The sequence below is a fragment of the Seriola dumerili genome, unplaced genomic scaffold (assembly GCF_002260705.1).
Source record: "Seriola dumerili isolate Sdu_G_001 unplaced genomic scaffold, Sdu_1.0 BDQW01000432.1, whole genome shotgun sequence".
Classification (NCBI taxonomy): Eukaryota; Metazoa; Chordata; class Actinopteri; order Carangiformes; family Carangidae; genus Seriola; species Seriola dumerili.
In genome coordinates, this window is record NW_019174687.1 from 5,936,562 (window position 1) to 5,955,958 (window position 19,397).

The 19,397-nt window shown below is 40.9% G+C and overlaps 1 protein-coding gene across 2 annotated transcripts in view; it reads left to right on the forward strand.

Annotated features, from left to right (window-relative positions):
• The first annotated feature begins 1,623 nt into the window (after nt 1-1,623).
• Nucleotides 1,624-19,397, forward strand: part of LOC111233925 (enhancer of polycomb homolog 1-like) — a 29,300-nt gene continuing 11,526 nt past the window's right edge. Inside the window, exons 1-4 of one of the 2 annotated variants that reach the window (XM_022761849.1) lie at nt 1,624-1,672; nt 4,256-4,345; nt 13,344-13,503; nt 19,014-19,159. In XM_022761849.1, coding sequence (XP_022617570.1) covers nt 13,404-13,503; nt 19,014-19,159 — 246 coding nt within the window. In that variant the 5' untranslated portion in view covers nt 1,624-1,672; nt 4,256-4,345; nt 13,344-13,403. Of the gene's footprint in view, nt 1,673-4,255; nt 4,346-5,815; nt 6,162-13,343; nt 13,504-19,013; nt 19,160-19,397 lie in introns of those variants that run through there. The other variant, XM_022761848.1, reaches the window with a different exon arrangement.

Consider the following 19,397-nt stretch of genomic DNA (forward strand, 5'->3'; position numbering starts at 1 on the left):
CTAAATATTCATAACGATTCATGTTTTAAGGAGAACATTGTGTCTTTTAAGTAGTTACAGTTCATCACAAAGCAGGCACACACAGGGAATCTTTTTTTTTTCTTCTTTTTTTTTTGGTGTATTGCTACTTAGATTTGTCTCTTTTTATAACGAACTTTGAGAAAACATCAAATGAAATCAAGTTATTTTGTCTTAACCTGATAGATAAAATCAGATTAAGATGATATTGGGCTGAAGAGGGTACTGTAGAGCAATGTTTATTTCTACTCAGTAAGGTGGCTAATGTAAAGCATGAAATGTGCTTCAAAAAAGTTGGACTGTGTGGTAATCTGTTAAGACTGAACTAAACTACATTGTGCTTTGAATGATACCAAAGTTTATATTGACAATACTTGCGTACGTTTTGAAGTGATCTGTGCATGTGTCTTGCATTCCCATTTTAATTGTAGAACAAATACAATGCAATGCAATATAAAAGACAAGGGGAATTTAAAAAGTAAAACTAAATAATAGATAAAAATAAGATAAAATAGAATAAGACAGATAAAACAGTGGAATAAGGTGCAGCTAAAGTGCAGTGAAACATGAATAAGTAGCCCCAGGTTTAAAGTAAAGCTTGTACTGTGCATAAATTGTATGCACTTTAGATATTTAGATTCTTGTCCATCAGGGAGGCTGCAGCAGGACAACCCAAACACACTGCCAGAGTCAAAGAACTATCTTCAGAGACTTGAAGAACAAGGAGTCCTGCAGCTGATGGTCTGGCCCCCACAGAGCCCTGATCTCAACGTCATGGAGTCAGTCTGGGATCACGTTAAGAGACAGATGGTACTGAGACAGCCTAAATCCACAGAAGAACAGTGACAACTTCTCCAAGATGCTGGAACAACCTACCTGTGAAGTACCTTGAAAAACGGTGTGCAGGTATACTAAGGAGAACTGGTGCTGTCACAGCAAATATTGATTAGATTTTTTTCCTATTTTATACAGTTTGTGTGAAGTTAATTGAAATTTAAAAACTACTCGTGGCATTATTTAGCATATTTGCTTTACTTTTATGGTAGAGAACGTGTGCACAGTAAGCGAAAAAAGTATAAGTAAAAACGTCTTAGATTTACGTCTAAAAACAATATACAAACACGTAAAAGTAGAACCTTATCACAACGTTTGAAAAATGGCTGGGGCTCAGACTTCATGCTGACATCGTAAGCCAATCACGTTTCGTTCCATCCCCTCTGGAACGTGACGCCACAAACCCAGGGGCTCTCCACAGGTGATTGGTGGCCTCCGCTGTCCAATCACAGGCCGCCTTTTACAGCAAAGTTGTTAACCCCCAACAGTAGCACTTTGGTTTCCACCTCTCTAGTTTCACCCTGCTTTACATCGACAGGAAAATACTGACTTTTCATCGACCGAAAAGCGCTTTTTAACGAGCAGGATATAAACCGGACAGCGGCTCTCCCCACCAGGACTACCGGCTCACCGTTGGAGGTTTTATTATGAAACCAACTAGGAAAACTAGCTGTGGCTAACGTTAGTGTTAGTTGGCTCCCTCTCTGGCTAGCTGCGTCGTGTTGGTGTTGCCTGGCGTTTTTTTTTTTTTTACTTCTGACTTGCAGAAATGTTGTCCATCTATCTTTAAATCCCTAACGTGTGCTGAATGATCGACTTGGTGAGTATATTCTTGTAATGTTTTTTAACTTGAATCGATGGCTGCTTAAAAAAAGGCCCATCGTGAAAAGTGTTTCTGGCATCAGATGATTTCATACACGCAATCAAATTCCTGGCTGGTCAGCTGGATGCAATTCAGCACTAAAACCACAAGTTCCTAATCACTTTGTCAGCTCCCAAAGCGAGGAGAGTGTGATATCGATCGATGTAAGCAGTGGAGATATTTTTCATTGTATAAAACAAAAATCTAGTTCATTAGTTGTTACATTAATGGCAAAATTAGAATGTCGGAAACCTGATCTGGCTAACTGGGAGAGAAAACATCAGCAGGAGGCGGAGGTGAAGAGTCGATGAGAGGTTCACATATAAATCTGACATGATTTCATATGAGGGTTTTTCCATCATCTTGCTTTGAAATGTAACATTGTTGGCTCACAGGCTTAGGGTGTGTGGCTAAACAGTGCCAGGCAGCCCCTGTGGTCTGCCAGGGAACTGCTCGGCCCTGGCCTGCATGGATCATAGACTGTATCCCTCATATCCCCTGCATTAGTAGCACCCCTCCTAAAACACCCACCTCTCCCTACAAGGACTCAAAAAGGGGGAGAGACCTTTATGAGTGATTTGGCTTCCCTGTAAAGATGAAGTTTGGGAGATCTGCACCCAGCCAGGATTAGAGCTGCCTCATGGTGACTAGCATTGGTTGTAGTACTATAATTATTAGTTAGTAATTATTCTTTAAAGCCTGCTTAGAGTAACTGATTGGTAGAGTTCTCTGTATCAAATAAGCCAGGTAAACTGTTAATCAGAAAACTAAAAAAAAAAAAAAAAAGCTCTGGATATTGTGTGACAAACCCCACCCACATGAGACATATGTAGGCTAGCACAAAGTATGTGAGGCATGAAAATACTGTTTGTTAGGTTGAGAAGGTCTGTTAGTGTGTTAACATGTTTTGCTAAGTTTTCCCGAAGCTTAGCAGTCAAGGTCACACACATTAACTTGGAAGACTAAAATATGTCACCCTAGCTCTTGTCATTTTTGCATAATCACTGGACACCGAGGCCCTGACCTCAAACTCGGATGCATGCCTTTTTCCTAATGAATACATAGGCTGGTATTTGCAGAATATTTCAAGGAATTTATCCACAATACAGCTCAGTATCTGTGACTGAATGTGAAACCATGCCTCTAAAATGGGATGGTAATATTTCAAAAGGCAGGCATCAATATCGCATTATACAGTGCTTCCAATTCTTAGTGTTTTTAACAGAGGAGCTTGCACATATGTACCATCATCTGAACGCCTCAAACAGCCATAACCTCATTCCAAAGGGCTCAACTGCCAGACAGCAGAACAGGTAAAATGTTTAAAGGAAATGTACATCTCTTATATGGATCCCAATATTGGCTACACTGTATTGATAAGGTATCACAAGTAGGATTCGGAGGAATCAACACATAACATCAAAATTATTGATAAATCTATCTATTAGTTTTATCTTAAATGGACCCAGCTGGTTATCTTCATCCAGCCGATCAATATTTAAATACACATTTGTATATTGTGGTTTCATGTGCCATGGTGCTCATGATCACAGTGCTGCTTTTGCATAACGGAACTCTTTCCCGGCAATAAATATACATGAATTTGTTTAGATTGAACACTGACTATACAACAGGATAGGTTACTGTGGAGACAGGTTACAGCTGAACTGTTAAATGTATTTTTGTAGGGGTCTCGGGTTTAACTTAAACCTCAGATAGGGACCTCTAGTGGCATTCAGGCGCAGAGTTGGGTTTGTCAGTACAATTGACCCCTTTTAAATGTTACGTCTTTTTACCCAGTAGTAACATAACGAGACATAAGAATCTACACCAGTGTCCGTGACCCCCATGAGGCTGTGCCTAGCTACAGCAGTTATTTTAGCCAATTGCTAAAGTCAGCATGCTAACATGTTCACAATGGCTATTGTTAGTGTTGAGCTCAAAAGAGGGTCACCAAAGTCATTAGGATTTGACCTCTGGGGACTTAAATTATCTGTACCAGATTTTATGGCAGTCCTTTCAAAAGTAGTTGAAGCATTGCACAGAAAACCAAACATGTCATCCTCATGGTGGCGCTAGAGGTAAGGTCAGGGATCGCCAAAGTCAAATATCTACAAAATGTGTCTTCTCCCCTCATGTTTTGCTACACTACAGAGAAAAAAAGTAAACAGCTTTCTTTGCAATTGTAACACTGCATTATACAAAGATATATGAATCTGATTAAGAGGATCTCACTATACAAAAGAGCCCCTTTGATGCAACCCATAAACACAGCCAGGTGTGGTTGTTGGAGGGTCAGACCAGGCAGCACTGCTGACAATCGTGATCAGGTGGTGGACAAATGTTTTTTGTCTTTGCTCCACCCAGACAGCACTTTCCTAATTAAGACCTTAGTTAGGGCACTTTTTTGACTGACTTGCAGGCCACTTGGTTTTATTTTTTCCTGTAACTGAGTTGTCATAATGTGTTTTTTATTTAAAGCTTTTGTGTTCATGTAGTTTTGACTAAATGTCCCTGTTGCTCTTGTGAATTGACTCTCAGGTCCTCATAATGCTCTCAGTGGATTTAACGATGATAAGAAAACCTCAGTTCACCTGGGTGGACCCTGGCTAAACCTAATGTCATCAACAGGTAAAGTATTTTAATGATTTGTAAAATATTAGTATAACCTTGATAAATTAACATTCTAAATGTCTTTGGCTCTGGCTGTGTTGCATACTAAGCATAGATACTAGATCAACACTATTCCCAAAAACCTATAGGGTCATGGCAAAAGCTTATCTCAAAGCACCCCAGCTGCAGCCTAGAGTCCAGCAAGATAAGCATGGTGCCAACATTGTCACGGTTAAGGGCTTTGACACGGCTGGAATCACCCACATTGAATACATTGAGTAAACTCATAGAGCTGCATAGTGTTTTGGATCTAAATATTCACCAAATAGTGTGTGCAGTGGTGTTTGTACTCCTTACAAACATGCATGTTGGTGTCCTGTCCTGAAGATCAAGATCATTTGCCTGTCAGACCAGAAGAGGGCGACATTGTTCACATAGTGAACATGACGCCATGAAGCGTTCACCTGGAACAGACCTTTTTTTCTATTGTGGGCTGCTATAGAATCACTGCTGATAAATAAGGTTCAGTGGATCTATTATCTCAGGTCAGTTTGCAGGTACAGTAATTTCTGTGGTTTTTGAGGCGTTGGCTTGTAGTGGATTAAGGACTGTATTTCTCCAGTTTTGTTCTAAACCATAAAAGCAATTACCAGAAAAGAAATATAAAGTATATTAATATTTGACCTAATACAACTTGGTTTTAATAGCTTTGATTCTGAAAAAATACATGTGGATATAAAAAAATAGAATCTTTCAAATAAGAGTTAATTGAGGCATTTACTCTTAGTATTTTAAGGGTAGACTGTTTTAAGTTATTGAGCAATATTAACTTGGAAAGATGATCTTTGATTTATTATGATTTGAGAGTTCTGGTAAGAATACACATGGATATGATATTATATGCTAAAATTATTGGACTGCACAGTCAGTAATTCACAATCAACAACACCAAATTTTGAATAAGTAAGATGTACATTTTATACAACTTTCGTGACATTAATCATCAGGTGAAACGCGTTAATCACTTCGTTTCTAAATTTATTTAATTTATCCGTTGTCTTAATATAATATTCAGTTACTAGGTGGAACTTAATAAATAATAATATATGTTAAATACAACTACAATTTCAGTTTCTTTTAGGAAGTTAAGCTTTTTAATTAATTTGTAATTTCCCTTTATTTAGGGGTTTCAATAATATATAATCCATTATTTACTTATTTATTTTATTATGGCGGTATATATTTCGGCCATGCCTAATGTTTATTTCAATTATTTACGTGTATGTGTGCAGAGGAGTTAGTTTGCAAGAAATGCCCCCTTCCCCCCACCCCCGCAACGCGCAAGCGCTCGGGACCGTGTGGGAATGGTCGGTCCACGAACTGGGGGTTGGACCGCTCCGAGCGAAACAGCGCAAAAGAGTTTTAAATGTCCGCCATGTTGTCCATGGCGCACTGAACCACCGATAGGGAGCGGAGCGTCGGAAAAAAACAGTCCGAGAGAGAGCGACCAAGATCCGGGCCTTCCCCCGGCTCCGTTGGCGACGCCCTAAATACAAGCTACAACCATTCGAACGTTAGAATAGAGATTAACCGCACAGAAACATCCATGAAAGCTCCACTCGGTACCGTTGTGAATATTAGGAGATCGGATAGATTTATATTGCATCTCGAATTGTGAAAAATGAGTAAATTGTCGTTTCGGGCACGGGCGCTGGACGCTTCCAAGCCACTACCCGTCTTCCGTTGTGAGGATTTACCCGACCTACACGAATATGCATCCATTAACCGGGCAGTGCCGCAGATGCCTACGGGGATGGAGAAAGAAGAGGAATCGGTATGCTTTAACAGTTCGAAAATGTGAAAATATACGCTTTGGTTTATTTCTTATTTTTATATGATCAGAGGCGTCCCTCTTTTTTTCTGCGCAAGCTTTCACAAAATGGCCGCCAATTTTCTCAGAAGAAACACGACAGATTTCTGTTGCATATTGCATATATGTGAGACTTGGACGAAAGCTTGGGTGAAGCAGAGATACATTGTGTCATTATTGGATTAAATCGCTAGGTTTTGCCGGCTTATTTATGCGTGAGGTGGTTTTCTGAGTACAAAGGAGTCATGTGACTTCAGCAATTCCGACATTTTGTCTTGTCTGTCAGGATGGGGCCTTGTGTTGGCGTAATTGCAAAGGACCAGGGCAAGGGGGAGCTAGTGATTTCATATTATATGTGGCATCTGTACCACTACCAGACAGGAATGTCAATACTGCTGCCATGCATTTGGGAAATCTTAACCTTTGTCATCTTGAAACATACAGTATATATGTTTATGTTTGTGTTGACATTGTTTTCACCTGATTTGCAGTAGGACGTGTCACAGTTTAGGCACAGTTTGCTGTTACCACTTTGTCATGTCATGGATTTGTGTATGTGTGTAGTTATGTCGTGAGGCTGTGGGTTGTGATCCCACACTATATTTGTAATGCAGCTGTTGTTATTCAGGTATTGCAACAACTAAAACCATTGTTTGAACAGTAAATGCACTGGGGTAATCATCCTGTTTGTGTAGCTGTCAGACAGGAGTATTATTTAATCTCCCACAGTCTTGCAGCAACTGAACTGGCAGAGATTTCTCCTAATATATTTACTTATGTTGACTTTTCAGAGTAGGTCACATGGGGGATAAGGTGGTTATTCTTGATGGCTGTTGTGACTACAATAAACATCCCTCTGGTTTCCCAGTGTTGACATTTGATTTGCCAGATAAGCACATTAAAGCCCACCTAAAAATCAAACTCCATAATGCTTGCACATTTTGGTTTGGGGAAACTCTGCTTGCTGCTATTGCAGATAATTGGCTACCTTTAGCATATGCTGACAGTCTAGTTGGAAAGAGAAACAAGATATTTTAGGTGAGATTTAAGGATGCACCAGCCACAGAGGCAAATGCATAGACGGTTTGCTTCTGTGTCTGGGTTGTGTAGCATCCCACATGGGCGGAATTAGTTATCTGTAGGCTGTAGTGGGGTTGTTTGTAAACTAGATGCAACCCAATGGAATTCTTTTTTTTTTTTTTTACTGTGTTCTTCTGTTTTGTTCTTGCCATTCATCAGCAGCGTGTCACAGCGAGGTCCTTATCCTGGGTCCCCTAAGCAATATATTACCCTCTCCAAGGATTCAGCTTTTGTAGCTGACTCAGCAAGCTTGACTAATGTTTAAAATATAAGGGCAGGTAAATGGGGAATATCAGTGCAGGCGTCTGAGGTGGATGATGCTGTTATTCACTGAAAGTGTGTTGCAGCCGGTCTGCGTCCCTGCTCTTGTGGAGGCTCAGTGTCAGGGGTTCAGTATGTCAGATGGCACAGCAGGCTGGCAGACCAGCGGCACGTGGCGCTCAGGAGGAGATCAGGGCAGGAGGAGGGAGGAAGGGGGGGTTGCTGTCACTTCAAAGTCTGTGCTCTGCTCAGCTGGAGTGCTTGGTTATGTAACAGTCATATTATCATAAGAGATAGGGCAAGGCCTGCTGCATGCCAGCCACTCAGTGTTTGGAGTCGTCTGTCATGAATTTTTACGTCAGAGTTCAGATGGAGATTTGCTTTGAATCAGTGACGGCAGATATTGTAGCTCACACTCTTTTAAAAGCCTTAAGGTGTGGTGCTGTTGCTTTATTGTACTGTAAATGCATGTATTTTAGATAAGTGGGCCTGATACTGCATTCATTGATCCACACAGGGAGTAGTGCCTGGCATTTCTGGAGACTTGCTTCACTTTTATTATGAACAGCCATCCTTGAAGTGTTAATGCATCAGCTTTGCATGTTTTGCTTACCCACAACCACATTGACTACCCACTCGATGTTCAGTGGTCTACAGGGTGAATATGTGGTGTCTCTGCACTTCCTGACGCTCTTCTAATAGAAAGCTTTTAACAGTGAACTGTTGAACTCAGACCACAGAGTGACTTTTCAGATTCAGGCCATGCTCGTTTCAAGCAATTAATGAGCACAAGACTACGGCCTTGCTCTCTCTGTTCCTGCTGGACTCTGCCTTTCAAAAGTTGTATCTCTGTCCAGAATGTGGTTTTATAATTTATAGGCGGTGTGTATGTAGTGTGGCTTAACTGAAGAGCCATCATCGCAGGAATTCCCTCAGCACGTGCTGCTTGTTTGTTTTGGGTCAGACACTTTGTCTTGTGTTTACATTTGGGTGAAAGTGAGGTCAATATCTGCAGCCCTGGTGGGAACCCACCGGCATCTGTTGTGTTTGCCTCTTTGCCAGACATCGTTCATGTGTACACACACACACACACACACACACACACACTCTGATTCTGGCATACCACCAGTTTCTCACTGTGTGACCTTGCTGGGTGGGAATTTGGGGCATGTCACCTGTCCAAAGTCTCTGCAGTCTACATGCTGTGAAATTGAAAGTTGCCTTTGTCAGCTGTTTCCCTCCTTTTTTCTTTAGCTGTTGAAAGTTCTGCATTGATGTATATGTGGGCAGCATGGGAAATTAACATCAGTCTTGGGGCAGGTTCTCCACAGCCAGTTTGCCAGCTAGACAAACCTCAGCTGGAACTCTCCAGTCAATGGCCGATGATTGGAAGACTACTGTATGAACATTGACTGTTTGTGATTAATTGGTTTCACGGCATTATTATGCAATAGTGGGCCCACGCTCAAGCTTGAAAAAACTTGCAGAGACTGCCTTGGTCTTATTTTACCAGCAGCCACATTCATTTGTGGAATGGAAAGTTTCTCAGTTCACGCTCTGTTACTTTACAAACTGCTTAGCAGAGTTGGAACAGCCAAAAACGCAGGCTGATGGCTGCTGTTAATTTCCCACCCCACTTACACTGGGTGTTAAAAATCATCCTCCCACACAGCACATAAACCTGCTTTGTACTGTAGCTATGTGTCCCTCGACAGCTCTAGCAGACCGTTCCCTGCAGCTGTCCATCATGTTAAGTGGCATTTACAGTGTCTGGGACAGTAGCTGTCAGAGGCGAGACTGGGGAAGGTGGAGGAGGCTCTGGCTGCCTCAGCAGACTTGACAGTGATCGATTTGGTCATTTTAGAACGCTATTTCTGGACTCCTGTGTGTATGTGTGAGAAAGCGAGACCAAGAGGAAAAAGTCTGTGTGCAAGGGCACCAGCCAAACGCTCTGTATTCTGACTGTTCACCTCAATCTGAGTCTATTTATTCTCAGGCAAATAGCCATGGAGGGGAAAGTAAACAAACACAATGCTTGATTAGGTTTGGCAGCTGATGTGATTTTGCTCAAGGCCATTTGATTTTTTTATGAGTTTCTCCCTCGTGGTGGAGAAGCCAGAAGAGGTTGATGCGGAGGTTTAGGGGCTTGCCGGGGGAATGTTGGAATCAGATAGGAACTTGAAGGTTATGCAAGCGTACAAGCACAGAGTGGGTTAGAGCAAACACTACAGATAGGTTGAATGTGTAAGAGCTTCGAGTTCTGTATGCAGACGCCCTAGGGAAGCTTTGAGAATAAATCTGAAAGGCTTGTCATCAGCACCTTCTCCTATAGGCAGTCGCTGCATCCTTAGAACAGATCGCCAGAGCACATACTGCCATAAATGTAAAGTATAGTCACTTGCCTCGTGTATGACAGAATATTGCTAGTCTCAAAAGTCCAAATGGTGGTGATGAACATGGGGCTCTGGGACACAATAAATCAGATTTAATACAGAAGACTGAACCCGTTACAAACAACATGTTTGTTTTTTCCTGACTGTGAAATGAATTACCACCAGTCAGTTTTGACACCAGTACCAGGGATAAGTAATAAAAAATGAAAGATAAAGTAAGACTTTTTGCACACTCTAGTTGCTCATTTGAAAATGCAGGAAAATTGTGTGTGTGTGTGCATAACTACACTGTTGTCTAACGAGCATTACCCTAAACATTCAATCGAACTTGGTATATTAAAAGTTAATCCAAATAATTTGTTGTGATTATTTGTCCACACTTTGCAGTCCTGGAAAAGCTGTGTTTCTGTCAGAATACAGTTCTGTTGTATGAAGTGATAACTTGACTAAATGACTAAAGACCGTATGGAATAGTAAAGCTCGTGCTGAATGCTGTGGAACAGTGCTTTGTGTCTTCAAGGTCTCAGTCAGTGTCAAGGACCATCTGTTTAGAAACCCTGTAGCTCTGAAAAGCCTGCCTGTTGGGGTCTTTTTAAAGAGACACAAATTGATCAGTGTTCTGCTGGGTTTGTCTTCAGTTTCACTTGGAGGTCTTTCTGAGAAGCGGCACGCTTGCTTGATTTAACCCAGTGAAAACAATTTGCCGCTCCTATGTTCCTGTTCTTTTCTCCTGGCCTTCATGTGATGCCAGGGGCAGCTTAGATTAAGACAAAATCCAGATGATATGAATCCCTAAAATGAAGAAATTACATTTTTAAAATGTGCTCATAAAAATGTTTAAAGTAGAAATACCATAGTGATTATAATGGGGCTCCTCAGCTGCATATCAGATACTACCAGAACTCCAAACAACTGTCTTATTCAGGCAGTTTCATGTAAGTTATGGTAATGGTTACAGTCCTCCTGTCGGGCGTTTCTGTTAGAGCAGTTTTCCAGTTACTTAAGTAACAAAGTGCAATAAATTTATAGGAGTCTTGTTGATATATAACCAACTTTAGGTTGTGTAGTGCATATAATAGGTACATAGCATATAATATTCACCCCATGGAAAATATATTTCCCTCTGAATTCTGCAAAGAAATAAACCTGTAAGAGGAGACTGGAAAAAAAACAACAGTGCTTTGCTGGGCCGTTGTTAGTTTCTGAATGGGGATGGGTTCAGTGTGTGACAATAGAAATTTGTCAATTGTCAGATTTTACCATACTGTTTATAAGAATTTCTTGTTGTATTAGACGATTGATAGATGCCAAAAATACAAGAAACCCATGACCGACAATTCCATCTGTATATCCATGTAGGATGTCTCACTTGAAAAGAAAAGAAAACATACTGTCATAATATATTGATATCATGACACAAAATCACATATACCTTTAGACTAACACAAATAATACCTCAACTTTTTTCATTCATAGCAGCAAATTGAGAAGCCGGCCAGACACACTGGGGCCAATCATGCATATTGTGGGGCAATGCTTGCATAAGAGATGAGGTGCAGACATAGCCAGTAGAGCTTGAAGTACAGTCAGTACGACAGGTCATATTACCTGTGAATATGAAGCAGTTGCCTAATTGAGTTTACTGGAGGAGCAGCATTAGGTCTCAGCCAAGAGAATGTGGCAGTTTAGAATCATATTCCTACTACTGTCTCTTTGAAGTGTCAACTGCACAGGCTCAAACTGAAAGGAAGTTGTTCAATACTTATGTAATGTAGTATATCCTCCTCAAGGCTGGCGTGTGTGTTATACAACAGTGGCTATGTGATATGACTGACTGGTGATAGTTTTGGCACCAGGTAAATTCAGTTGCTTTTCATGCAAAAATGCATAACAGACCAGTTGCATTTCCAGTCTCACACTTCCTCATTCAAGTACGTACACACACACACACACACACACACACATGCTTTCTCTCTGACTCACTCACTCACTCTGCCTACCTTCCCGAGACACAGACACCCCACCCCCACCCCCCTACCCTTGTGTCTTTGACAGCCGCAGGGGAAACAATAAACACACACCATCTCTCCAGAGAACTGTTGAACGAGCCCAGCAGCACGCTGCCTTGTTGACAGACTGCCTGCCTGCCAGTGGCTCAGTGCCCAGCTCGGGGCCAAAGGCTCCACTACTACGACTGACTGGGACTGTTCAGACAAGCAGCCCGCCAGCAAACCAGTTAGTCAGCCTTCCAGCCTGTCTGCCTTCCTTCCGGCACATTCCCTCCTCAACGGGCTTGGCAGCAGCAGGCTCTCATCACACTTGTGGCGGGTAGATAAGGCCAACAGACTGATCGTTGGAGACAAAAACAGTGTCAAGTTTCCCTCTGTATTTGTGCTTGAGAGTGATGGGATGGCAGGTTCAGATTTGTCGCTGTCGAGCTGCCACATGCCATTCTAGGGCCAATCTGTAATTCCTTTATTAAGATTTAAATACATTGAAAACATTGACTGGTTGTGTGAACTTGGCAACAGGCGTTTTTAATATGGTTCTGTTTGTCCTGGCAGTCGTTTGTCCCTGCACTGGTTTTTTTATCATAAGGTCTGGATGGCAAATGTTACTCATTGTTTATCTGGATAATCGCCTGCAACTCACTTTGCAGGTGTACATTCGGCTGGTATCTACATGAGTCAGTGTGTTGTTTCCCTCTCAGAATGACGGTGTCCAAGATATCGTTTCGGTTGGACAATGTTCTGTTTTGCTCCAGGTGCTCCACAAATTGGTCTTAAGCTGGGAGTTGTTTAGTTTGTTTCAGCCCTTTGAAGTTTTACCTTTGCTTTGGTTTTTAAAGGACCAAAGCTGCTCAATACTCAGTAAACCTCATGTTGTGGGCATTGTGGCAGCATAATTAAATCTATAAAGGTAGATTTTTTTTTTCTACTTCTTTTACTGTGTTAAAGTTGAAATAGAGTTAGAATACTAGTTCTAAATAATGACTCCTTGTGTTTCTGGTAGAGAAAAGAAAATGCCACCAAACATACATATTATGTGGCAAAAATACATTTTACAGTTGAAAAGTAAACTTGTTGCTGTTCTCTAGTGGACAAACTGTTTAACTGAATTCCTTTCCTAAAACCATGGCATATCACACTAGTTGTAAAGTCTTTTTGCCTTCAGATTTTGTTTTAAATTTGTTTTTGTTTTTTGTTTTTTTTTAAAAGGTTTTTCAGCTGTGTGGTACCAGCTTTCTTTACCCAGTATGTTTGCTTCATACCAGCTTGATGGTTTCAAGACAAAAATGTCCTCTGCTGCGTTTAAGTGATTTTATTTCTATGGTAGTTTGTATATAATCTCTAGTGAGAGCAAATCCATCCTCAGTGGTGCAGATGTCTCAACTCCATCTGTGTCTCTGTAGGAACACCATCTCCAGCGGGCCATCTCGGCACAGCAGGTATATGGCGAGAAGCGGGACAACATGGTCATCCCAGTCCCCGAGGCGGAGAGCAACATCACCTACTACGACTCCCTCTACCCTGGGGACTACAAGATGCCAAAGCAGCTAATTCACATACAGCGTAAGTGGGCTTCTCTATTGGCAAATATATGATGTAGAAAGCAGAGACAATGAGTTTGATGTAGCAGTTTAGGTTTCATTTGGCTTTAATGGGATTTACCTCAATTATTTTTGAATACATTAAATGACACTTGGGGGCTGTTGATCAGAATTATAAGCTGCCATGAGTGTACATTAACCCATTCATACCGGATGCTGCGCAGCGCAGCATTGCCCCTCCCGCCAGTTGCTGTGTAGCGCAGCATTGTTGATTCCTCGTCATTTTCATGATGCATGCAGCATATAAATATGTAAAATATGTATAAATATATCATGAAAATGACAAGGAATCAACAATGCTGCGCTACACAGCAAGTGGCGGGAGGGGCAAAGCTGCGCTGCGCAGCAACCGGCGGGAGGGGCAATGTTGTGCTGCACAGCATCCGGTATAAATGGGTTAAGGATACTTTTTTTTTTTTTATTTGTAAAGCATCATTTTAGACCTGTGTCATTTCTTTAGTTTAATTTTTGGAATATAAAGAGTTTCCTCAGTGGTTTTCAATGGAAGAAAAGGTGTCGTTTAAACCCACATGGCATTATAAGTGAAACATACTTCCTGGCTACAGAATGTTAGCTAAGTTGGCTGCGTAAAGTCTTATAAAATGTTGATCCCGTTCAATGACTCGCAAGCCAAGGTAGTGGCTCCGTTGTCGCTGACAGCTATTCGTCCGTTTAATGCCATTGGGCATGTTTTTTTATGAGCTTTTACTGAGTTGTCATCTATTTGTCAAAGCAAATGAGTTTGAGAGATTGCCTGGTTCAGTAATAGCATCAAAGAAAATGAGTTTGTGAGATTGGTTAGTTTAGTAACCACGTCTGTGTCACACGTGGTAGCCACAATTGTTTCTCAAAGCAAAGCAATTTGTTGTAGCCTAAACTGAGACATTATCAGTTTGGAAGCTGAAAACAAATGTGTTGTCCTGTCAAATTGCTGTTGAACAAATTTCAGGGTATCCTCAGAAGTCTGAACTGTGGGGGGAAAAAAAAATCAGTTCAGATCATTTCCAAGGCTTGATAGTTTGTACAGAAATATCAAAAATTATGCAAATACAGTATGTTGTGTATTATTCCATTTGTATAAGGATGATTTTACACAGTGTCAATTTGTGTAAGCAAAAAAAAATAAATAGTCTCATCAGCCATCTGCCTTGACGGCTACCCAAGATTTGCTATAATTAAATCTGAACAGAGGTTATCACTTAAAAGCTGTGCATTGTTTACTCTATAATTATAAACGCAGTAGCTGTGAATGCTTGATGGCAGCTAGTTTAATTTGATCTTAGCAGATTTGGCAGTGTTCTTTCTGAGAGACGCACCACGGCTGAATTAAAACTCACAAATAGAAATCACAACTTCACCTGCTTCCACAGTGTAGAAAGAAAAAGGTCCAGAGGTCAAAACTCCAGCAAAACTTAAACGCACTATACAGAAAAACTTTATTATTAGTCAGACACATTTTGGGTCTAATAAAGTGTTCTTCCGTTTACTGCAAGTGTTGCTTGAGTTTTGTTGAGAGTCGGAAAAGGAAGTCTGTGGTTTGACATACGTGTCTCACCGGTCACTGAGGCTTGAGACAAAGTAGAAGCCTGAAAAAGTTGAGCTGTGTTGAGTGAATAGCTTTTATACTTTTCTGTCTCTTGAGTCAGAAGTATTCTGACACTGGACCATTAGGAAAGGGCAGAGTCACATTTTATGCCTCAACTAAAATTACACTGATGTATCTTTGACCTGTCGGAATATGTACATGTTAATGCAGACTCCATTAAATTGTCTGGTAGTATTAGGTCAGTCTGAGAGGTACTGACTTGCAACACTCGGCAACAGCCAGATAATATATACTGTTTACCATTGATTCCTGTCAGGTCTCCAGTAGTGCTGACTGATAAATGTTATTTTCATCGTCATCGCGATATGAATATATACAATATACATATTGCAAAAGACAGAGAAATGCGATGAATGAGAAAAAATAATTTTATTCACACACGGCATGCACAGAGGGGTTTCGAGGCACAGCGCCTGAGCCAAATGAACGGGGGAAAAAACGACCGCATTTGGTGTCAGGCTGCAGCCTCACACATAAACACAGAGGCGGCAGTGGAGACCAGTGAGGAGTGAACTTTTTACCTGAGCTGACAGCAACTACAGTCGTAGCTCTGTGAGTGTCATTACGTTTGCGAATACAAAAGCAATTGGCCTCCTTCATCACACCGCATATTCACCAAGATTTAAACATGTAGAAAAGCTACATTTTCAATTTCTCCCATCCACCGTGGTTTGTTTTAGACGAGCGCAGCGCGCTAACGTTAAGCCAATAGTGAACCGTTATGAACAAGCTAAAAGAAAGTTTTCTGTTTACTTTTGGAAACTTATAACTGCAGCTGGAGACATGAATGTTACCTACAGCAGAGGGAGGAGGATGGAGGAGATGACAGATAGTAACCCTTGCCTGTGTTCTTCATTCAGGTTCACTCAGCAAAACTGTATATGCACACTTCAATATTTGTTTTTTCATCACAAGTCATATCATCATCACAATATTTAACAGTGTTATCACACATCAAACATTTTCCTTGTATCGTTTAGGCCTAGTCTCCAGTCTGACCTCCTTCTAGATGTCTGAATGGGCTAATTAGGTGTATTTAAACCTGATAATCAACCAGTGTATCCCTAAAGTTTGTGTCCAACAGACACTGGGTGGGCTGTACTCTTAAAACACTCATTTATTGAAGTTAACTGGGGGCAGTTAGCCCTGTGTAGTTGTTAACTGTCCTTTTTTTATTTTAAAATCAACAGGTTGATTCTCTCTGAAACCAACATTATATAACATTGTTGTCTTAATAAGGCAAAGGCAACAATGCTTTTAAATAATATCACACAGAAGATCAACATGTTATGTTACACACATGGGTATTGCACACTGGTACTGGCAGATGTATTTAGTTTTATGAACCACACATAATAATAAAAGATAAACATATATAACTTGGGTAAATGTGACTTATATAGAATGGCTACGGGTCTGGTCCCTATAAAAGACTCAGTCCTGTCTGCCTTCTCAGCCATTACTGAGTGCTGCTGGGGTTTGAACTAATGTTACCGCAAGAGGCTCATTTGCCAGTCTGGGTGTTTGTGGCATCAGTCTGGGAGTGCAGACTGTGGCTTTCTGTATAAGCAGAGGGATGGTACCTTTTCAGATGGTGTGAAAGGTTTGTGTTTCACATCTGTGTCGGCACAGGTTGCCTGCATATTTTACAAAGGATATCTCTCTGCTGTTGATCCAGCTTTAGAAATCCAAACCATTTCCAAAATCACCGATGTCATGTGGTGTCTATTCATCACAATTACCTCGTCTCATGCAGATGTTTGACTCCCCTCACAGTCGCCCATTTTTGTGTTTCCAACACTGTGTGTTTTGCTTTGGCCGACATGTCAGCTATGTATTCGTATTGCTGTAGCCTAACAGATGGATTGTGCAGATGAGTGTTGACCCAAATACAGAACAGATGCATGTATTATAATTACTCATCAGTTTATCATCATTATTGTGGCAGTTAATTTCGATTGTTTTATCGTCCAGCCCCACATAGTCATATTTGAGGATACAACTATTCTCTGCTTTTCACTACACATACATAAGCTGCTGGGAAAGAGTCCGTGTTGTCTGCAAGTTAAAGCGTAGGTGGTTTTCTGTAGTCCTCAAGTTTTCAGGCCATCCTTTCATACTCCTGCACCGTTCTAAGGATGTGTGTAGCAATACGTCTGAATTTCCTCAGTTGTCCAGGTCGTGGTGTCTATAGAGTAAACGGACAGCTCAGGGAAACTGAGATTTAAAACATTGTCACCTATTCACAGCCGTCATGCTGCTTTGGTCAGAGCTGTTTTCTTTGGTTACGGTTGTGGGTTTCTGTTGATAGGCCCCACATCGGGTCTTATTTTTCTCAGACAAATTTTTAAATCTGCATGTATCCAGTGGTAACGCTGTGGTCATATTAAAAAGGGATAAATACTGTTTACAGTTTGAGCTTCACAGAAAACTATTTGAAAGGTATAATCAAAGCAATCTCTCTGTTTCATTGTATGTAGTAGCAGCAGTGAGTATCTTAAAGAAATGTGGTTGTAAATGTTATTTTATACTTTATTTCATAGTGTAGGAATTTCCTTTTCGTGTAGCTGGCTGCTTTTTGATCTTAGGTACATAGAGGTGCTGAAAATCAGGTCATTAACACTTGCTCATTAAATGTTGAATTCTGAATGACTGCTGTGTAGGCGGTAACCTTGCTTCAGTGTTGAGCATGGTGTCGCAGAGGATGTACTATAAACATCTCTTTGTACATTGGATATATGACATGTTTGCACACAGACTGAAACAAAGTATATTAAATGACTATATGTCCCTTTCAACCATGGCACTTGAGCTAAAGAGTGACCTTGCCAGTTATATTACTAAGCAACCATCTGTATATCTAACTTAAACTATCATTAACTGCCACCACAAAAAGGAACCATGTTTTTTTTTTTTTGTTTTTTTTTTTATCTAACTGGCTGTTAAAGCAGTGATGCTGGATTGTGAATTATGGGACCTGCTAGTTTTTATCTTTGTAAACTAGGGACATAACAATTCTGAAGCCCCTCTGGGCACATTTAAGTCACCAAACCAAAAATAAAAAGACTGAACTGTTGATTTGGAGATTTGTTAAACCCCCACTGTAAACTAAAGCTTTCTGCTGTTTGATGGATGAAAGGGAGTTTCAGTGTGCTTTGCTGCATCTCAAACAATCAGTAAAAGTTTGGGCTCACAGAAAGTCTGTTATTTCAGAGCAATTGCTCAGCGGTGAGGTTAAGTGATCTTGCCTGGAAACTGGCTCGATAATGCTTTGTAATGCTGCATGCAGTGCCTCCAGTTACTAGCAGACCAATTAAGCTGAATTTTAACTTTAATCCGTGAGTCTCCTGTGGAGTCAGAATAGAGAGGACCCAATTTCACCTGATCAGTTTGATCAAATAAACTCCAAAATTTGAATATAATGTCCCAATTACTGCCCTCATTTCCGATCACTGCTGTTTGAATAGATAAGTCCAAACGTGTACATTCCTTGTGCATGCTAGTATCATGATTAGTCATAATTAATTGATTTCCTTCTATTTGAACCCACTCATTCCACATCACTTTGGATAAATGTACAAGCTAACCTGTGGCCAGTTGCACTCAATGCTTATATGAGCATGGGGATTACAATAGAGGGAAACAGAGGCAGACCATGAATACCACTGTGCATTAAATAGGTGCAACAGAGAATAAAAGGACACACAGTGAAAATAAATCAGATGTCGAAGCCTCCTAAAAATCTTAAAAATTATAAATGGTTTCTGTATGGTTTCCATTGTACACAACTTAAACAAATCTGCAATGTTTTATCAGTTCACAGACTTATGTCTGACGTCCGTTTTCACTCCTCTGCCTCCCTGCAGCTTTCAGCTTGGACACAGAGCAGCCCGACTACGACCTGGACTCGGATGATGAGGCATTCGTCAACAAGCTGAAAAAGAAGATGGAGATCAGCTTCCTGCAATTCGAGGAGATGATTGACCGGCTGGAGAAAGGCAGTGGGCAGCAGGTCGGCACTGTTTGTGTCTCCGTCTTCCCTCAAACACAGCCGGCTTTACAGAAAGCCCCGTCAAATACCTTACAGACCACTGCACAATGAGATTTGGAAAAAAAACAGTGACACCTGCATTAAGTAGTCTGCAACACAAAATAGAAACCATTTATGGTATGACAGCATCAGCATGAATTCCCCACAGAGCCGATTTGTCACCCTCACTACTGTGCAAATACATGTTATTTATCACCAT